At 43.4% G+C, this 16,914-nt stretch overlaps 1 protein-coding gene across 1 annotated transcript in view; it reads right to left on the bottom strand.

Annotated features, from left to right (window-relative positions):
* LRRC1 (leucine rich repeat containing 1) overlaps positions 1-11,492 on the bottom strand; it is a 130,501-nt gene extending 119,009 nt beyond the window's left edge. Inside the window, exon 1 of the mRNA XM_054491307.2 lies at positions 11,055-11,492. Coding sequence (XP_054347282.1) covers positions 11,055-11,213 — 159 coding nt within the window. The 5' untranslated portion in view covers positions 11,214-11,492. The remainder of the gene's footprint in view (positions 1-11,054) is intronic.
* Between the last annotated feature and the right edge of the window lie 5,422 nt (positions 11,493-16,914).

Below are 16,914 nucleotides of genomic sequence, written 5' to 3'. Positions count from 1 at the left end.
ATGCTAGTGTTGGACAGGACCAGGACAAGAACCCAGCACTGACACCCAGGCCAGTGTTGTTTCCACTCCATCGTGGTGCCACCCATACACACAAGGACTATAGACTGCCCAGTTCTTCTTGGTGTCATGTTCAAGCTCTCCCTCACAGGTCTGGTTCAAAGCCATTATTAAATCCACTCCCCAAAAAGGCTGAAAACTTCCCCCAAGATGCCCTTCAAATATGTATTCAATGTCTGCTCTGCACCAACCACCCTATTAAGCAGCAGGAATGCAAAGAAAAGATGTGTAGCTTTAAGAAACTCGCTTTGATGAGGGACAGAGATAAATTACAAAAATGCAACAATAAAGTCAGAAGTGTCTCCAGAGACCACAGAGGAGATGGGAGGGCTTCCTGGAGGAGTGTTAGCTCCAGAGCTCTGTCCAATTGGATGAGGAGCAGTGAGACAGGCAAAGAAGTGGGAAGAATACTTCACCATAGGCGGAACTACAAAAAACGAAGACTAAGAAGCATGAAACAATACATCAGCAACTAAGGGCAGCTAACTGGGGCTGAAACACAAGGCTGAGGGAAGGTGAGGTGGCAGGGTTGGCAGAGCACAGAATGCCGCCAGACTGTATCCTGCAGGTGCAGGGAAGTCACCACAGCAGGCAATCACTGACGCATTTGTGTCTTAGAAAGATCACTCTGACCAAGTATTGAGAAAGGATTTGAAGGAAACACAAACGAAGGAGTGTGGGCCTCTACCACAAAAGTCAGTATTGATAACAATGATCAAACTGTAGTGGGTACTTTCTATCTCCCAGATACTGTTCTCAGCACTGTCTACAGAGTAACACATTTAACTTTCATACAACTTCATGAGGTAGGGACTATTATTACCTTCTTTTTACAGATGAGTAAACTGAAGTACAATGAAAGACTAGTTACCTATCCAAGGTGTCACCATGAAGAGGACAATCTCCTAACAACTATGCATACTTCATCTTCAAGTAAGAGGATCTGGCCTGAATGGAGACTTCAGTAGAAGAGACTGAGGCGGGGGTGCTGATCCATGCAGACATCACAAGTTAATGACCAAGCTTTGTATCCCCAAACATCCTGCACACCACCCTGCCCTCTCGCTCCAGAAAGAGAACCGAGTCAATCCAGAGTAAGAATCTATGCTCCAAACACAGCATATGTCACCTCACAAAAGCTCCCTGTCTGCAATGCCCTCCTCCCTCCCCAGCCTGTCTAAGCCTGGCAGCAGTGAAAGCCGGAGTCCTGCTTTCCTACACCTCAAATGCAACAAGCCTCTGACAAGGGCCCACAGCACAGCAACTCTTGGCATGCACATTCATGTGGCAAGTATTAGATGTTAGTAGTCCAAAGATCTGGCACAAATACCTGCTCAACTGACTAAAGCCTACCCGAGTCCTTTTCCAGACCTACGGAAAAGAATTGCACTCAAGAATAATGGGCACAGAGATAAAAAGAAGAAAAAAAAAAAAAAGACAGCCTCTAGGCCTATTTTTCAAGATCTCACAAGGATCACAGGACTTGGGTGTCAAGAATCGGGAATGTGCAGCCCATGTCTTTATTTTCCTTTAATACATCACTTTACCTCTCTAGACTTTAGCTTTTTAGGTGCAAAACGACAGATTAGATTTGTGTAATCTCTAGGCCTCCATCCAACTCTGACTAAAAAACTGAAAATCTAGCAATATTTTATAAAGTACATATCCATTGATCCAGCAAATATGCTTCTTGAAATGTATCTTAAAGAAACATTTGCACAGGTATACAAAGTAATAAATACAAGAACTTTTAATCCAGTATGGCTCATCATTGCAAAGAATTAGAAACTATTTAAATATCCAGTAATAGGAGAAGAGTTAAAAAATAAATAACAGTGCTATATCCAATAAAATGGAATACTATAGCACTCGCAGTAATGCTATAATACTTCTATACACATCGATATGAAAAATGTCCAAGATATGGTGTTAAGTAAAAAGAACAAGCAGCAAAACAATTTATATAGTGGGAGTCCTATTTTTGTTTTAATAACAACAAATACATGGTGATATATGAAGAAGAAAAAATTCATAAGAATACATCCTAAAATCAAAGGGAATTTTAAATGTCTTCACCACAAATAATAAATATGTGAGGTGATGGGTGTTTTCAGTAGACTGATTTGATCATCCCACAATGTATACATGTATCAAAACATTATGTTATACCATATACATGTATACAATTATTTGTCAATTAAAAATAAAATAAAAATTTTAATAAAATCAAATTGTTAATGGATGATATCATTTCAAGGAAATCAAGTGACTCTTCTTTCTTTTTTGTTCTTTGAATTATTTTAAGCATCCGACACACACTACTCTCATAATAAGATAAACACAAGACAACACCATAGCCAAGGTTATTTGCACTAATAAACACGAGCTTCAAAGGCATTTATTCAGCATCTTCCAGATCAAGTCAAGCAGTCAGAGCCCACATCACATCCTGAGAGGTTTGAAGCCCCTTTCTGGCCCTCACAACTGCTCATTTGACTCAGGCGCCTGGTTCTCACAAGCCAGTGGACAGCCCTCCTGATTATCTCTTCCCAAGAAGTGGGGGTGGACTGCGGAAAGAAAGGTGACTATGGTGGCCAGATGGACAGAGTCCTCTCCATTCAGCCACACAAGCAAGGAGTCAGTCTGGAACATGTTGTAATTAGGTATAACACCACCTTCCACTCACCACATGGCAAATCCATTCCTTGGGGTTTTTAGAAACAAAAACACCAAATTTCTTCCAACTGAGTCAACTTTCCTGAAATCTAAACATTATAGTCTAGATCAAAATAATGAGGAGGGAAAAATTGTAAATATTACATCTTATTTTAGGAGTCCAAGGTATTTTACACTATATATATACACACACACACACCCCCCCTATTAGATCTTCTAAAATACCACATGCAATAGTAAATTGCCATTCCATTCCTGTCCACTAAATCATACCCAAGAGAAAGTTAATGGACATCCAGAAGTTTCTCCTATGCATTTAGGAAGATCTGGCCCATGGTCTCATCACCCCTCAGAACTATCTTATGAAGCAGAGGGCAAACATTTCTAGCCCTGCGTCCCGGGTAGCGTCCTAAAATAGGTGAACTTGCCCTAGACTTCAGTGAGCACAGTGAGAAGCCTGCAGCACTCACTGGATCCTCAACCAAAAAGAACACGACCTCATTCCACGGCACAGCAAGACCATGTCTGGGATCTGTCATCATTGCAAAGAAATGTTTACACTGCTATTTCTGATACTCTTGTGTAAATCTCAAGAGTGGCTTACCCCTAAAATCTCAAGTCTGTGGTAAAGGGTCCGTTTTAAGGAAATCCCAAGTACCTGTTTGTTACAGTACAGAAGATGCAAAATTCCGGCAACAGGGGGAATTCACTGGAAGCCTCTGAGGTGGAGTCAAAGTGCTCCCTTTCCGCTGGGAGCCCCAGGAAAAGGGAACTGGGGGTTGTGGAAGCAGGCTCATTTTGCTGTTTTACCATACTAAAAGCATGACTCTATCTTTGTCAACTCTCACAAAGTTTCATTAAGCAAATGGTTTGTTTTTCTCAAGGACTTGAGCTACTTTTTAAAAAGATATACAAGCAATGAGTTTCAAGTTACTCTAGAATAATAAATATTCTCCAAGTATTTGTCTTTGAAAGCATCCTCTACTCCAGCACAGGATGATGAAACTAAAATTCATAGTATACAACAAACATAAATATACATTCATATTACTCAGAAAACTGGAACCCACAGGGTTACCAGGGTCACTGCTGGTACATTTTTATAAATTTAATGACCACATTCATCTAAACAAAACCAAAAATAAGCAAACTCTTCCTACCCATAACACATCTGGCTGTCCATCTTCCTTCCAAGCCAATGCCTACTACAAAACTTGCCAGGTTTTGGTGAGCATCTTACAAGGGCACCCCACAATCAAGGAAAATATGTCCACAGAAGGGAGGACAATGCTTTGTATTTGGCGTCCCACAAATTTATGAAGTACTTTGGATGGGTCAGCACAACACAAGGCGGCATAGTAGAAAGAGCAGCAGATGGGAAGGGAGAGGCTCCCAGAGGTAAAAACTTTAATGACACCATCTCCCAGAGCATCCCGCAGGTACTCTATCTTTTCCTCTGGCCTAAACCACTGCAACAAGCCCCTGCCTGGTCTCCCGGACTCTATTCTCTCCTCTGCCCCAGAATGATCTTTCCAGAAACAAAGATCTTCCCATACTTCACCTCTGCATAGACACCTTCCCTGAGGCTCCTCTGCCTACAGGGCAGAGTTCATCTCCTTAGCTGTCATGGCATTCTGCAGAGGCTCTTCACATCGCCATGCCTCCTTGCTCCCAGGCAGGCAGTACAGCATACCAGTAAATGCACACATGTTGCAGGAGTTTCATGCTTGCTCCAGAACTAACCTTGACCAAGGCTTTTAAGCTTTTTAAATAAGTTTTTTATGACTCAGTTTCTGCATTTGCCAAGCTGAAATCATAATGGCTACAGTGGGCTGTTATTCCATTTTAGAGAAATTATTTATGTAGAGCACTTAATACAATGCTTAAAACTCAGTTAAACCTCAATAAGCAGTGAGAATTATAATTATTATTAATACATTCAGAAATTCACTAAATGTTTCTTAATTGAAAAGACTCTAATCTCCACTAACCCATTATAACTATTATTAATATGTCACAGATACTCACTAAATGTTTCTTAACCACAGACTCTAATCTTCACTAACCCCAGACAAATGACAACTTCTCTAGGTCTCAGTTTTCTCACTTTTAAGTATGAGAGGTGAGGAGAGGTATGGGGTGAGGGGTGGGGGACTAACACAGAAAACAATTAAATGCTAAATTGTGTGATAGTAACAGGGTATCTGAGAAATGACAACTGTTTCCCTAGCTTGAGAAATGTATAGATCAGCACTATAAAGGGGAAATATTCCTTTGGATCCCCTTTCCCCTAAGCATTGACTTAAATTACGTTTATTATAATGTTATTGAAGTATGTCCAAACATAAAACTAGGTATGTCTTGTCTATGCTTTAGCTCTTATAAAACTGTAAGTTAAACACTTTTTAAACCTGGTAAAAACACATAAAAGAAAGCTCAACATTAATTTAACATGACAGACAACAATGATGCAATTTTGCAGACAATGTATGGCTGCTTGCAATGTATTAAATACAACAGTAGCATGGAGGAGGTAGCCTGCATTCACATTCTGCTTGCTGACACCAATGTGTGCTGTGACCCCTTCAGCTACCCAACACTTTTGTCTAACAAACTGCCATGAAACCTTTGTTCGTACAACTTCCAGCCATCTTCTGACACCAACATATCATTTCTGTAATAAGTTCACATCTGTTCCTCCCCCATTAGCTAGAGACAATTAAAGGAATGCTCAAACACAGTCAATAAAGTCTTCTGGCACTGCTCATTTTTAAGGTCATCAAGATGTCACAGAATCTGTGATTTTTTAAAAAAATGTATTATTGGCCAAGCACAGTGGCTCATGCCTGTAATCCCAGTACTTTAGGAGGCTGAGGCGGGCAGATCACTTGAGGTCAGGAGTTTGAGACCAGCCTGGCCAACATAGTGAAACCCCGTCTCTACTAAAAATACAAAAATTAGCCGGGCATGGTGGCACACGCCTGTAATCCCAGCTACTCAGGGGGCTGAGACAGGAAAATCGCTTGAACCCAGGAGGCAGAGGTTGCAGTGAGCCAAGACTGCATCACTACACTCCAGACTGGGTGACAAAATGAGATTCTGTCTAAAAAAAAAAAAGTATTATTGAAAAGAATATTAAAATGTAATTCTGGTTTTAAAAAATAACTCCCAGGAAAATGTCTTCAAACTCCAGTTTAAGAAACATTATTTTGGCTGGGCAGGGTGACTCACACCTGTAATCCCAGAACTTTAGAAGACAGAGGTGGGCAGATCACTTGAGGTCAGGAGTTCAAGACCAGCCTGCCCAACATGGTGAAACCCCGTCTCTACTAAAAATACAAAAATTAGCTGGGCGTGGTGGCGTGCGCCTGCAATCCCAGCTTACTCGAGAGGCTGAGGCAGGAGAATCACTTGAACCAGGAGACGGAGGTTGCAGTGAGCTGAGATCGCGCCACTGCACTCAAGCCTGGGTGACAGAGAGACTTCATCTCAAAAAAAAACAAAAAAACATTATTTTAAAATAAACGGATCTTGCCACAGTATCCAGAAAGATGTTAGACATCTGAGATCTAACTCTGTGCTGACACTTTTAGTGCTTTACACATAGTCTTTAATAACTCTATAACCCTATAAAGTAGGTAACACCCAAGGAAACAGAGGCTTGAACAGTCTCCAAGTGTTAGGGCAGCATTTTGAACTATCTGAATCCAGCACCTCTGCTCTCTGCCCTTTCAAGACAAGCCCTAAAGAGCCTCAGCAGAAGACAACCAGCAACAGACAACATAAATCCAGATGAAGCCAACCAGATGGGAGTGAGGGACTGAGAGAGAATAGGTGGCATTGTGAAAACAGAAATGGTAGGACTTAGCAACAAAATGGAGAGAAGAAGGAAGGATCAGAGGTAAGTCCTTGGACCTTTGAGATGGGAAGAATAGCTGCCCTGCCCCCTAGAAATGTAACTTCTGGGAAAAGCAGTCAGTTTGCAATATGAAACCTAAATTAAAACATGGTTGGTTTAAGGCAAAAGGGACTTACCACAAGTGGAGATGGATATTCCCTTAACAGATCACAGCTGGATATATTAAACTTTAAGTCATGTTCATAGAAAATATGTTTACAATGCATGAAGATTCTTTCAAAGATAAGGCAATCAAAGGTGTCCAGCACAGAAGAGACGGAAAACAAAAACTGGCAAGAGAAGGACACCGGATTCTGAAAGAAGACTTTGTGTCAACAATAGCTTCACTAGATTGGTGTACAAAAGTCTGACCATAGGAAGGGGAATTATGACGGCTAAGAAACAGGGCCCATCTACCCATGTTAGGACTCATTGACACATCTTTGTGCCCACTATGTACTAAATACTGTCCTAGGTCCAGCCGTGAAGACCTCTGCACTCATGGAGCTTATGTTTTAGTTAGGGAGAGAGACAAAGAACAAGAAAGCAAGTATATGGTCTGGAGTTAGGTAATGATATGTGCTCCAAAGGACAGGAAAAAATAAAGCAGAATATGAGAAAGAATGATGTAGGGGGCAGGTATTTGAGATAATGCCATCTGGCAATCAACAAAAGATCAACTGAACTCTTAAGAGGAGGTGGCAAGGTGAAATTCAAATTTTTAAAGCTATGAAGCCTTTAGTATATTCATTTAAAATATGTGCTGCCTACTACTACATGAAGCGCTATATTGGTGCTGGAGATTACAGGAAAACACACGCATTTGAAGGTATCTGAGAACTGGTGCACACTGAGGAGAAAACCGATGGCATGTGAAAGGCTGAGGAAGTACAGAGGGGAAGCCAAGGTTCCTGCAGGGCAAGTAAGACAAAACAGTGTCACCCTATGAATGACCTTTTCTTCTGAAGTTGCTTCCAACTTGAATATTCTGACTATATTAGAAAAGGATAGATGCTGGAGCAGTGATATGCTTAAGGGAAGAGAAAGAAGCAGAGGGAGGAAGATTTTTATAAGATTCGGCAACATTCATTCAACAGATAAATAACTGTTTATTGAGCAAGACCTACTGGGTGTCACAAGGATGAGATTCTGTGCTGAACAAAGGTAAGGCCGGGCATGGTGGCTCATGCCTGTAATCCCAGCACTTTGGGAGGCTGAGGCGGGTGGGTCATGAGGTCAGGAGATCAAGACCATCCTGGCTAACATGGTGAAACCCTGTCTCTACTAAAAATACTAAAAAATTAGCCAGGCGTGGTGGTGGGCACCTGTAGTCCCAGCTACTCGGGAGGCTGAGGCAGGAGAATGGTGTGAACCCAGAAGGCGGAGCTTGCAGTGAGTGGAGATCGTGCCACTGCACTCCAGCCTAGGCAACAAGAACGAGACTCCGTCTCAAAAAATAAATAAATAAAAAATAAACAAAGGTAAGCAAAAACACACAGACATCTCAAGAAGGTTACAGTGAGACTGCCTTTGTTAGCACAGAGCCAAAAAGGATCAAACTGCGGGTTTGGGGGAGAAGTAGGTGGATGCAAAAAGGATGGTGAGGCTATCACCCAACTGGAACCAAACTGAAGATGAGGGATCTAATGCAAAAGGTTAAAAGATTAGGGAAGTAACCATCAAGTCCATAGCTTAGGAGTAGTTTAACTGTGGTGTCCTTTCCATCCCACACTAACTACATCTGGATTAAAATCATCTGCTTCCTCCCAAAGATGTGACTCATGCCTCCTTTAATCTCTATATTCCCAATAACTTGCAAATAATGGAGTCTCAATAAATGCTTGGCTAAGGCCAAGTTATAATGACATAAGTAAAACAGGAGAGACTAAATAAAGATTTCATGGGTGTGAGAAGCAGGATAGAAGATTCCTGCTAGGTGTCCAAAGCAATTGTATTTGGCTCACATCTGAATGAACAAGACCCACCAGCAACTGCATCTAACTCACTGGATAGCCCTGAGAAAGTCACCTCAATTCTGAATCTGAATTTGGAAAAGGAAGACATTGGCGCAAACCAGAGGTTGCAGGCCTTTCAGTGGAAAGAAGGTGGCTGTTATTACACTGAAGCCTGGAGAGAGTGCATCTTTGCTGCCCTGGTAAGGGGTACCGGCTTCCCCTTAAGCTGTGCTTCCAAACAAATTATAGAGAGGAGAACATACAGCTGGTATGGCCACCAAAATAAGGACCTTTGAGGCTTGTGAACAAAAGAGACCCGCTTGTGATGTGGCAGGTAAGGAGACAGGGGTTTGGAGCAGGAGCAGCAGAGACCAGTGGTAGTAAGTTATACAGATCTCAGAGGTGAGACAACAGATAGCCCAAGGAAACAATGGAAGGGATGGAACAGAATCTATGTTTTCAAGGTGGTTCTCATGTCTGGCATGTACACACCCAGGCACCAAGACACACAATAAGTCAGGGAGAAGTCGATTTTACACAACCTAAAAACTTTAATACTAATTTAAGAGCTGTTAGAGCAATAATAATCCATTAGCAAAATCACCTGTAACCTTTGAAAAGCTTGTTTATTTACTGTATTTACAGAGTGCCATCAGACTATATTTTGAGATTCTGACAAGTTTCCATTTAAGATCACAGAAAGACCTGACATTTCGGCTTGGCATGGGAAATTATGTAATTTCCCATGCCAAGCTGAATTCCCCAACATTACAGGAAAACCCACAAACCCTGCAGAAGGGAGTGAAAAGCCAATCCAGTCAAAGGAAATCTTCCAGTTCTACAAAATAAAACAAACAAACAAATACCACAAACAGCAATGAATCATTTCTAGTGAATAACTTTTCACTCTATCTTCAATAAAGTCATCCTGAAGCCCCTGAAAACTATTAAATTACATATTCTATATTCCTCGTGATATCACTGCCTAAAATTACACAACTTAAAGCAGTGAGGGAGCTGACGACTGGTAAGAAATCTTCAAGGACGTGAAAGTCCAGAAAAAAATCATGTGTTTGAAAATGCCTGCAAAATAATAAACGCCTGAGGGAACTTGATGGCTTTGCTGCTTCTAAGCTAAATAAAGCCTGGAGCGCTTTGCAAAGGTCCTAGTGAGGATAATCTCTATGATTACACAGAGCAAACATCCAATCAATTCCACATGAACCCAGGAAAGTTAATCCAAGAAGAACACCACCACTTAAAATATTGAGAAAAACACACAGTTCTGATTGTTTAAATGCTCCATCAGCGCTGGAGAACGTATCAGGTCATTCTAACAAGTCAGAACACTTGACTAGTGTTTCTGTGACAATGATTTGGCTTGTGTTAACTAAAGGGCAAGCAAGAAGTTTGCGTTCCAAAGCTCAGGCCTTAAACAGGTCCGATCTCCGACTCCCAGCAGTCTCCCTACTTCCTGCACACCTTTGGATTATTGCACACTGACTTCCTGCACACACCTGGGTTTGAGACACCTTCCCCCTGAGGGGTTACTCTAGCTAAGTTCCCGAGGCAAGCTTGAAAGAAGTTCGCTGTCCCCTACTCTCGGTCAAAGCACCATCAGCACATGTCGCTTGACAAGTTCGGCGGCAATGGAGTGATCAATTTACATAAACAACTCTGAAGAGATAACGTATCACTGCAACGAGAGAAAGTCAGCAGGACTACTGTGCCCCCTCCGGGAAAGGCGACTGCAAGGCTGGCCCGCGGGCAGAGCCTCTGCTGACGTTCACCGCAGCTCCCACCACGCAACAGGTCCACGCAGGCAGGGCCCGGGCGGCCGACATCTGGGCACCTGCCCCCAGCGCTCCAGGCCCAGCTCTCCCCTGCCCCCATCCCGCGTCCACCCCCGCAGCCACCGCAGGCCAGCCGGCCAAGCCCACCCGCGATAAAGCACGGAGCACATTCCTCCCAAGATGCCGAGATAGTGCGGCCCGCTTGAGCGCTGCCCAGGTCACAAGGTCCTCCGGGACATGCCTTGACTAAAGGAGAGGCGCGCCCGGCCCTTGGTGGGGGAACGACCCCGGGGAGTGGAGGGGGGCGGGATGCGGTGCTCTGTAGCTTCCAGATGGAAACAGCCCGAATCACCCGGCTTCTCACCTGCCCGGGCATAAGTGCCAGGTGTCAGTACCTAGCATGGATCTAAGTTACTTAACAGTCCAGAACGTTTCTCCAATAGCACGAGCCCCAGTGACTACGCGGAAAATATCCGGTCACTTTGAATAAAATGAAAAGGAACTTTTACTGGGAAAGGATGGAAGAGACACTGAGAGAAAGAAGCAGGTGAATGCATAAAAGAGGGAAGGTTCCTTCACGCCGGACCCGGAGGTGGAAGAGGGGACGAGAGAGGATGGGAGCGGAAGGGACAGCAGACAAGCGGACCGAGCGCGCAGGTGAGGCCGGACCCTTACCTCGGGCAGCTCGCGGAGCTGGTTGGCGTCCAGCAGCAGCTCCTCCAGGCTCCGGGCATACCGGTAGATCTCCTCGGGGACGTAGACCAGCGAGCAGTGGCGCTTGTCGATGCTCTCCACATGACGGTTGCACCGCCACAGGGGGATGCAGTGGAACATCGCCGCCCCCGCCGCCGCCTAGCCGGGTCCCGAGCGGCGGAGACCCGGGCTCCGAGCCCGCTCTGCCCGGCGGCTCCGCTCAGCCCACTGCCCTCTCCGCGCTCGTTGTTGGCTCTTGGGTTCGCTCGCTTCTCGAGCCGGGCTTCGCGGTCGGAAGCGCTTCAAGGAACCTCGAGCGGGAGCCCCTGCCCAGTTCCTGCACCCCCGCCCGCCAGCCGGTACCTCCCCTCCCACCCGCCAGTCGCCGTCGCCGCCCCCGCCGCCGCGCGGAGCTTCCTACTCGCAACCGCCGCGCGGACTGAGCATGCGCGCCAGTGGGTGCGCGCCGAGGGCGTTTCCCGGCCCGAGGGATGCTCCGCTCCGGGTTTTCCCGGCGACCTGGATCCGGAGAGGGTCGACTGACCTGCGGGCCGGCTGCTGGTGGTCTGCTTACTCCGACAAGGACGGGGGCGCATCGGGCCGTTTGAGGAAGGCAGACTGTGAAAGGACTTGGGGCAAAGATGAGGCGAAGTAGAGGCGGCCTGAGCACAGCAGAACAACTTTGATATTTAGTTTTATTTAACTCGCACTGCTCTCCTTGCTCCCCTTCCCCAAAACAACTTTCTCTTCCGGGGTCAGACAGGACCGCCCCGAAGCGTACCTTGCGCGCCGGGGGCGCTAGGCGCTACGGGATTCGGTGTAGTTTTGAGGTGTTTGCACCGCCCTCGCTGCTGCTTTCGTGGCTGACCGTGTGCCCGCTGCTCACGGCTGTCCCAGAAGTGTGAGCTGGCCGCGCCCGGCCCCTGCCCTGCCCTCTGGTCCTCGGGCACCGCCTGCAGGCTGTGTAACTTGGGAGCACATCTCCGGTGATCATGGTTTATGCAGTGAGTGACAGTAAATCCTCCTCCCTGTACCACCAAAGGCATAGGAGTCTGAGAGTCTGCGAGATTCTCATAGATGTGGTTGCACCTGGCCAGAAGCCCAACTGCAGAAATAAGCAGGCAAAAGCGAGTTTCTGAGCCAGTTCCAGCCCGGCCCAGATGTTGGCCCCTGACAACTAGCTGGGGCTGGTGCGGAGGGAGGAGCGAGGGAAGCGGGGCAGATCGAGGCTGCCAGGTGAGCATCCTCCATACAGCTCCTGCTTTTCTGCTACAACCCCGGTCCCGTCCAGCCTGGATGACCGGGGAGGCTCACTATTGGGTCATAACGACCATTCCCTCGCCCCGACTCATTCCTGCGGACCACGGCCGGAACTGCCCCTCTTTGCCTGTAACTGTTTGCAACACAGTCCCCATCTCCGAATAACCAAATTTTCTCCTTTAATGAAGGGTTGCTCAAGTCAAGGTCAATCACAATGATGAATCATTTCCTTGGGGGCTCCTCTGATTCCCCACCCGGCCGCCCCTTCGTTCCACACTTCGCCTTTCAAGCATACTCAAACTCCAGGTTCCACCTGCGGCCGCTGCCACGCTGGCTCTCCCACACTCACTCCCGCCCTCCAGCTGCTATAGCTAAAATCTGGAGCCACGGAGTTCACTTTTCTATAGAAGACAAAGCTGAGCATGCTCAGTGGCCAAGGCAAAGTTTGGTCGGAAACTAGTTTTTGCATTAGACTCTCCATGGGCTCCATAGTCTCTCCTGTACCTTACAACTGGGCACAGGAGGGTTTCCCACGTGAAATGGAGAAGAGGACACTTGGTCTTTTCAACTTTACTAGGAGGGCTCCTTTCTTCCCAGTCCATAAGGAGGGGTCTGACTTTCATTTCTACCCCAGCATTATCACCTTAACTCTCATTCCAGTCAATCCCTAAACTCCGTTGCCCAACCCACTTCACCCTTCTTTTGTTTGTCCTGATTTGATTCCTGCATTCTCACAGAGGGCTACCTGGACTTTGAACCTCCACCCCCCTTTCTGCATTCTTGCATTCCAGAAACATATGAAGCTCATTTCTGCCACCCTTCTAGAAAACTGGTTCCTGACAGAGACATGTGGAAAGGTAAGTAAGTCCCTGTCTTCAAGTTTTCCAACTGCTTTTAAAAAAAAAAATTAGAGAAGGCTGGTTCCCTCCATTTAAAATAATGTGATTTCCAGAGGTTATCACACTAGATTATTTTAACGAACACCAAATGTATTTTAAAGACATGTCCAGTCTTTTAAAAATTCAAACCTCAATAAGCATTCCTTGTGTGCCTCTCCATGATGCTTCAGCTTCTCTGTGTTATTATTTTTGTATCACCTTAATCCGAAAGAGATTGTGACCTCTTGAACAACAGATACTGTCTCACTTGCTTTGTAGATCTGGGAAGCTGCCACACTGCCGTATGCAGTCAATGATCAACAGTTTTTATTGATTTAATTCTATGGGTAGTCGCTGGGAGAATTATTGACTTTCCTTGTTTCTAATAATCTGCCAAGAATTTGAAACAGCGTACTAAGAGAGAAAAAATGAAACAACACCTTGTCAACTACAGAATAGGGAAGCAATTAACTTTTTACTCACCTGAAGAATTTTAGGGTTTCCCGCTTGATAAAACATCTAGTTTCTTCCGCCACATACAAATGAGTTTGACTCAATTTAAACAAAGTTTAAAAAGACCACCTAAATCACTTTATTCTTAGAATAATGTAATTCTTTTATTCATTTATACTGTGAACCATGTTTTCACAGCCTTTGAGCTAAAGAGATCTGTGTTTGAACTCTTGTTCTGCCACTAGCTTTGTAGAAATTGACAGTTTACTTAACTTGTATAAGCCTCAGTTTTATCATATCTCAAATGAGGATAATGATTCATGGGATTGTTATCTGGATTAAATGAAATGATATATGTAAAATGCTTAATAGAGTATCAGACACACATTACTTTAATCAATAAATATTCATTATGCACTTTATTAGCCAGCCTCCAGGAAGTTAGGGGCAACATCCACCATCTCCTGGTTGGTCTATGTAACCAACTTTTTCTTTCTCGAATCACTCACTTTGGGGAAGCCAGCTGCCATGTTGAGCGAATCTAGAGCTCCACGTGCCAAAGAATTGCAGACTGCTGACAACAACTAGCAAGGGACTGACGATTCTTGGCAGTAGTCATGTGAGTGAGCCATCTTGGAAGCCAGTTCTCCAGCCCTTGTCAAGCCTTCAAGTGACTGCAGCACCAGCTGATAGCTTGACTAAAACCTCATGATAGCCTCTGACTCAGGACCACTCAGCTAAGCTGCTCCCCACTCTTGCCCCTCAGAAATTATGTGAGACGGTAAATATTTGTTGCTTTAAGCTGCTAAGATTTGGAGTAATTTATTACACAGCAACAAATAACTAATAAAGGTACATACTATGCACCAGGCATTGTGCTAAATACTAGAAATGTAAGAAAAAACAAGATAGGTCTTAGCCTCATGAAGCTTACTCTCTAAAGTTAGGAGAATGATAAATACTTAGTGGTCTGTTGTTGCTTTGTCATTAATTTTTTGAGCATGATATCATTAATTTTTTTAAGTGAAAGTCCAAAGTGTTAGCGTGTAAGATAGGGATTCTTGTAAATGGGGATTCAGAGGTTTGGGCATGTGGATTTTAATGTGAGATACCACCACCTAACCACTAGAATGACTTAAAATTAAAAAAAAAAAAAAAAAAAAAAGACAATCCCAAATGTCACTGAAGATATAGAGCAACTTGGCCCGGCAGAGTGGCTGACAGCTATGATTCCAACACTTTGGGAGGCCCAGGCAGAATGGGGTGGAGGGATCGCTTGAGGCCAGGAGTTCAAGACCAGCCTGGGCAACATAGGGAGACACCCATCTCTACAAAAAATAAAAAATTAGCCTGGCATAGTGGCATATTCCTGTAGTCCCAGCTACTCAGAAGGCTGAGGTGGAAGGATCACTTGAGCCTCCTAGTTAGTTCGAGGCTGCAGTGAGCCGGACACTGCACTCAGCCTGGACAACAGTGTAGGACACTGTCTCAAACAAATAAAAAAAATGGAGCAACTGGAATTCATACATTGCTGGTGGAAGTGTAAAATGGTAAAACCACTTTGTAAAACAATTTGGCAGTTTATTGTATTCATATGCCTACCTTAATGATCTACCCATTCTACTCCTAGGTATCTGCACAAGAAAAAGTGAAAACATATGTCCAAGCAAGGATTGTTTACAAATGTGCATAGCAGTTTTGTTAATAAAAGCCCCAAACTGGAAACAATCCAAATATTCATCAACAGATGGATACAGTGTAGTATAGTGAAACAATGACTACCATTCAACTAAAAGGAGCAAGCTACTAATACATGTAACAATGTGCATAAATTGCAAAAACTATGTTGTGTAAAAGGCAGACACAAAAGAGTACATACTATATGATCCCGTGTATATAAAATTCTGGAAAATGCAAACTAATATAAAGTGACACAACCTAAATCAGTGGCCTAGAACCTGTTAGTTGGGTTGTAGGAGGGATTGTGGTGATAAAGATTGATGACGAAAAACAGAGAATTTGTAGCGGAAGTGGGCGATGGAAATATTATATATCTTGATTGTGGTGTAGTTATGTGGGTGTATACTTTTTTCATCAGACTGTATATTTAAAATAGAAAACTATTACATAAAATGTATATATCAGTAAAATTAATTTAAAAAATTAAAAAGTATACAGGTGAATGTATCTAACAAGTTGTAAATTACATCTAGGGTTAGGGGTCATGTTGTATTAGTTGCTCAACAAATATTTACTTGTTCACTACGTGCCAGGCACTGGGTTAATTTGCTGGAGAGACAAAAAAGAACAAGACAGGGCTTTCAGTCTTACTGAAAGAAAGGCAGCTATCAAGGAACTTATAAATCATAGTACTACTGTAGTGTAATACTACAATAGTGTAATACAGCTTTTTTTTCTTAATCTAGAGAGGATGACCTTTTGTGTCCGGTAAAAGATTATTTGAGGTATTTAGATAACAGGTCAAATAGCAAATTAAATCTTAATGATATACAAATCTGAATAATAGAAAGACAGGTCAATTTGTATATGAATCCCAAAGCCCTCTCTCAGAGAAGAAGCACGCAGATCCCAACTCATGATTCTCCAAGGTTGAGTATATGGATATTTTCTAAAGATTATGTATCTGTGCTGTAAGGGAAGGCTACACTGAAACCATCTGAGAAACCTGAGAGCCTGCAGAATTACATGGATATGTTAGTTTAGAAGTCAGCAATGTTTATGATCAGAACCAAAGTAATTACCCAAAAATCTCTTTGATTCATATTACTATTTAAGTTGAAATTCTGTCCCCATCCCTTGCTTTTTAGTTGAAATGTTTAGTCCATTTACATTTCATATAATTATCGGATGATTTGGACTTAAATCTATTGTTTTATTATTTGTTTTCAAGGTGTACCATCTGATTTTTGTTCCTCTGTTCCTCCTTTTTTGACATCTTTTAAGTAAATAAATATATTTTATAATCTCACTTTATCTATTGGCTTTCTAGCTATCATGATTGCTCTAGGGAATATAATATGCATCCTTAAATTTTCACAGTCCAGTTACAGTAAATATACCAATTTATATAAACTCTTGCATATGATTCCTGCAATTATCTAGGTCCATTTGTCAACTATCTGGTGCTTATGTTACAATTTTTATGCAGATTACATTTATATGTATTTAAAATTTTTTTGTATTTTAAAATTCTTTTGTATTTTAAAGAAATAAGAGGAAAAAATTGTCTT

The sequence above is a fragment of the Pongo pygmaeus genome, chromosome 5, assembly GCF_028885625.2.
Source record: "Pongo pygmaeus isolate AG05252 chromosome 5, NHGRI_mPonPyg2-v2.0_pri, whole genome shotgun sequence".
In the NCBI taxonomy this organism is placed as follows: Eukaryota; Metazoa; Chordata; class Mammalia; order Primates; family Hominidae; genus Pongo; species Pongo pygmaeus.
The sequence above is the reverse complement of the archived record's forward strand: the minus strand, read 5'-3'. Positions and strand labels throughout refer to the sequence as shown.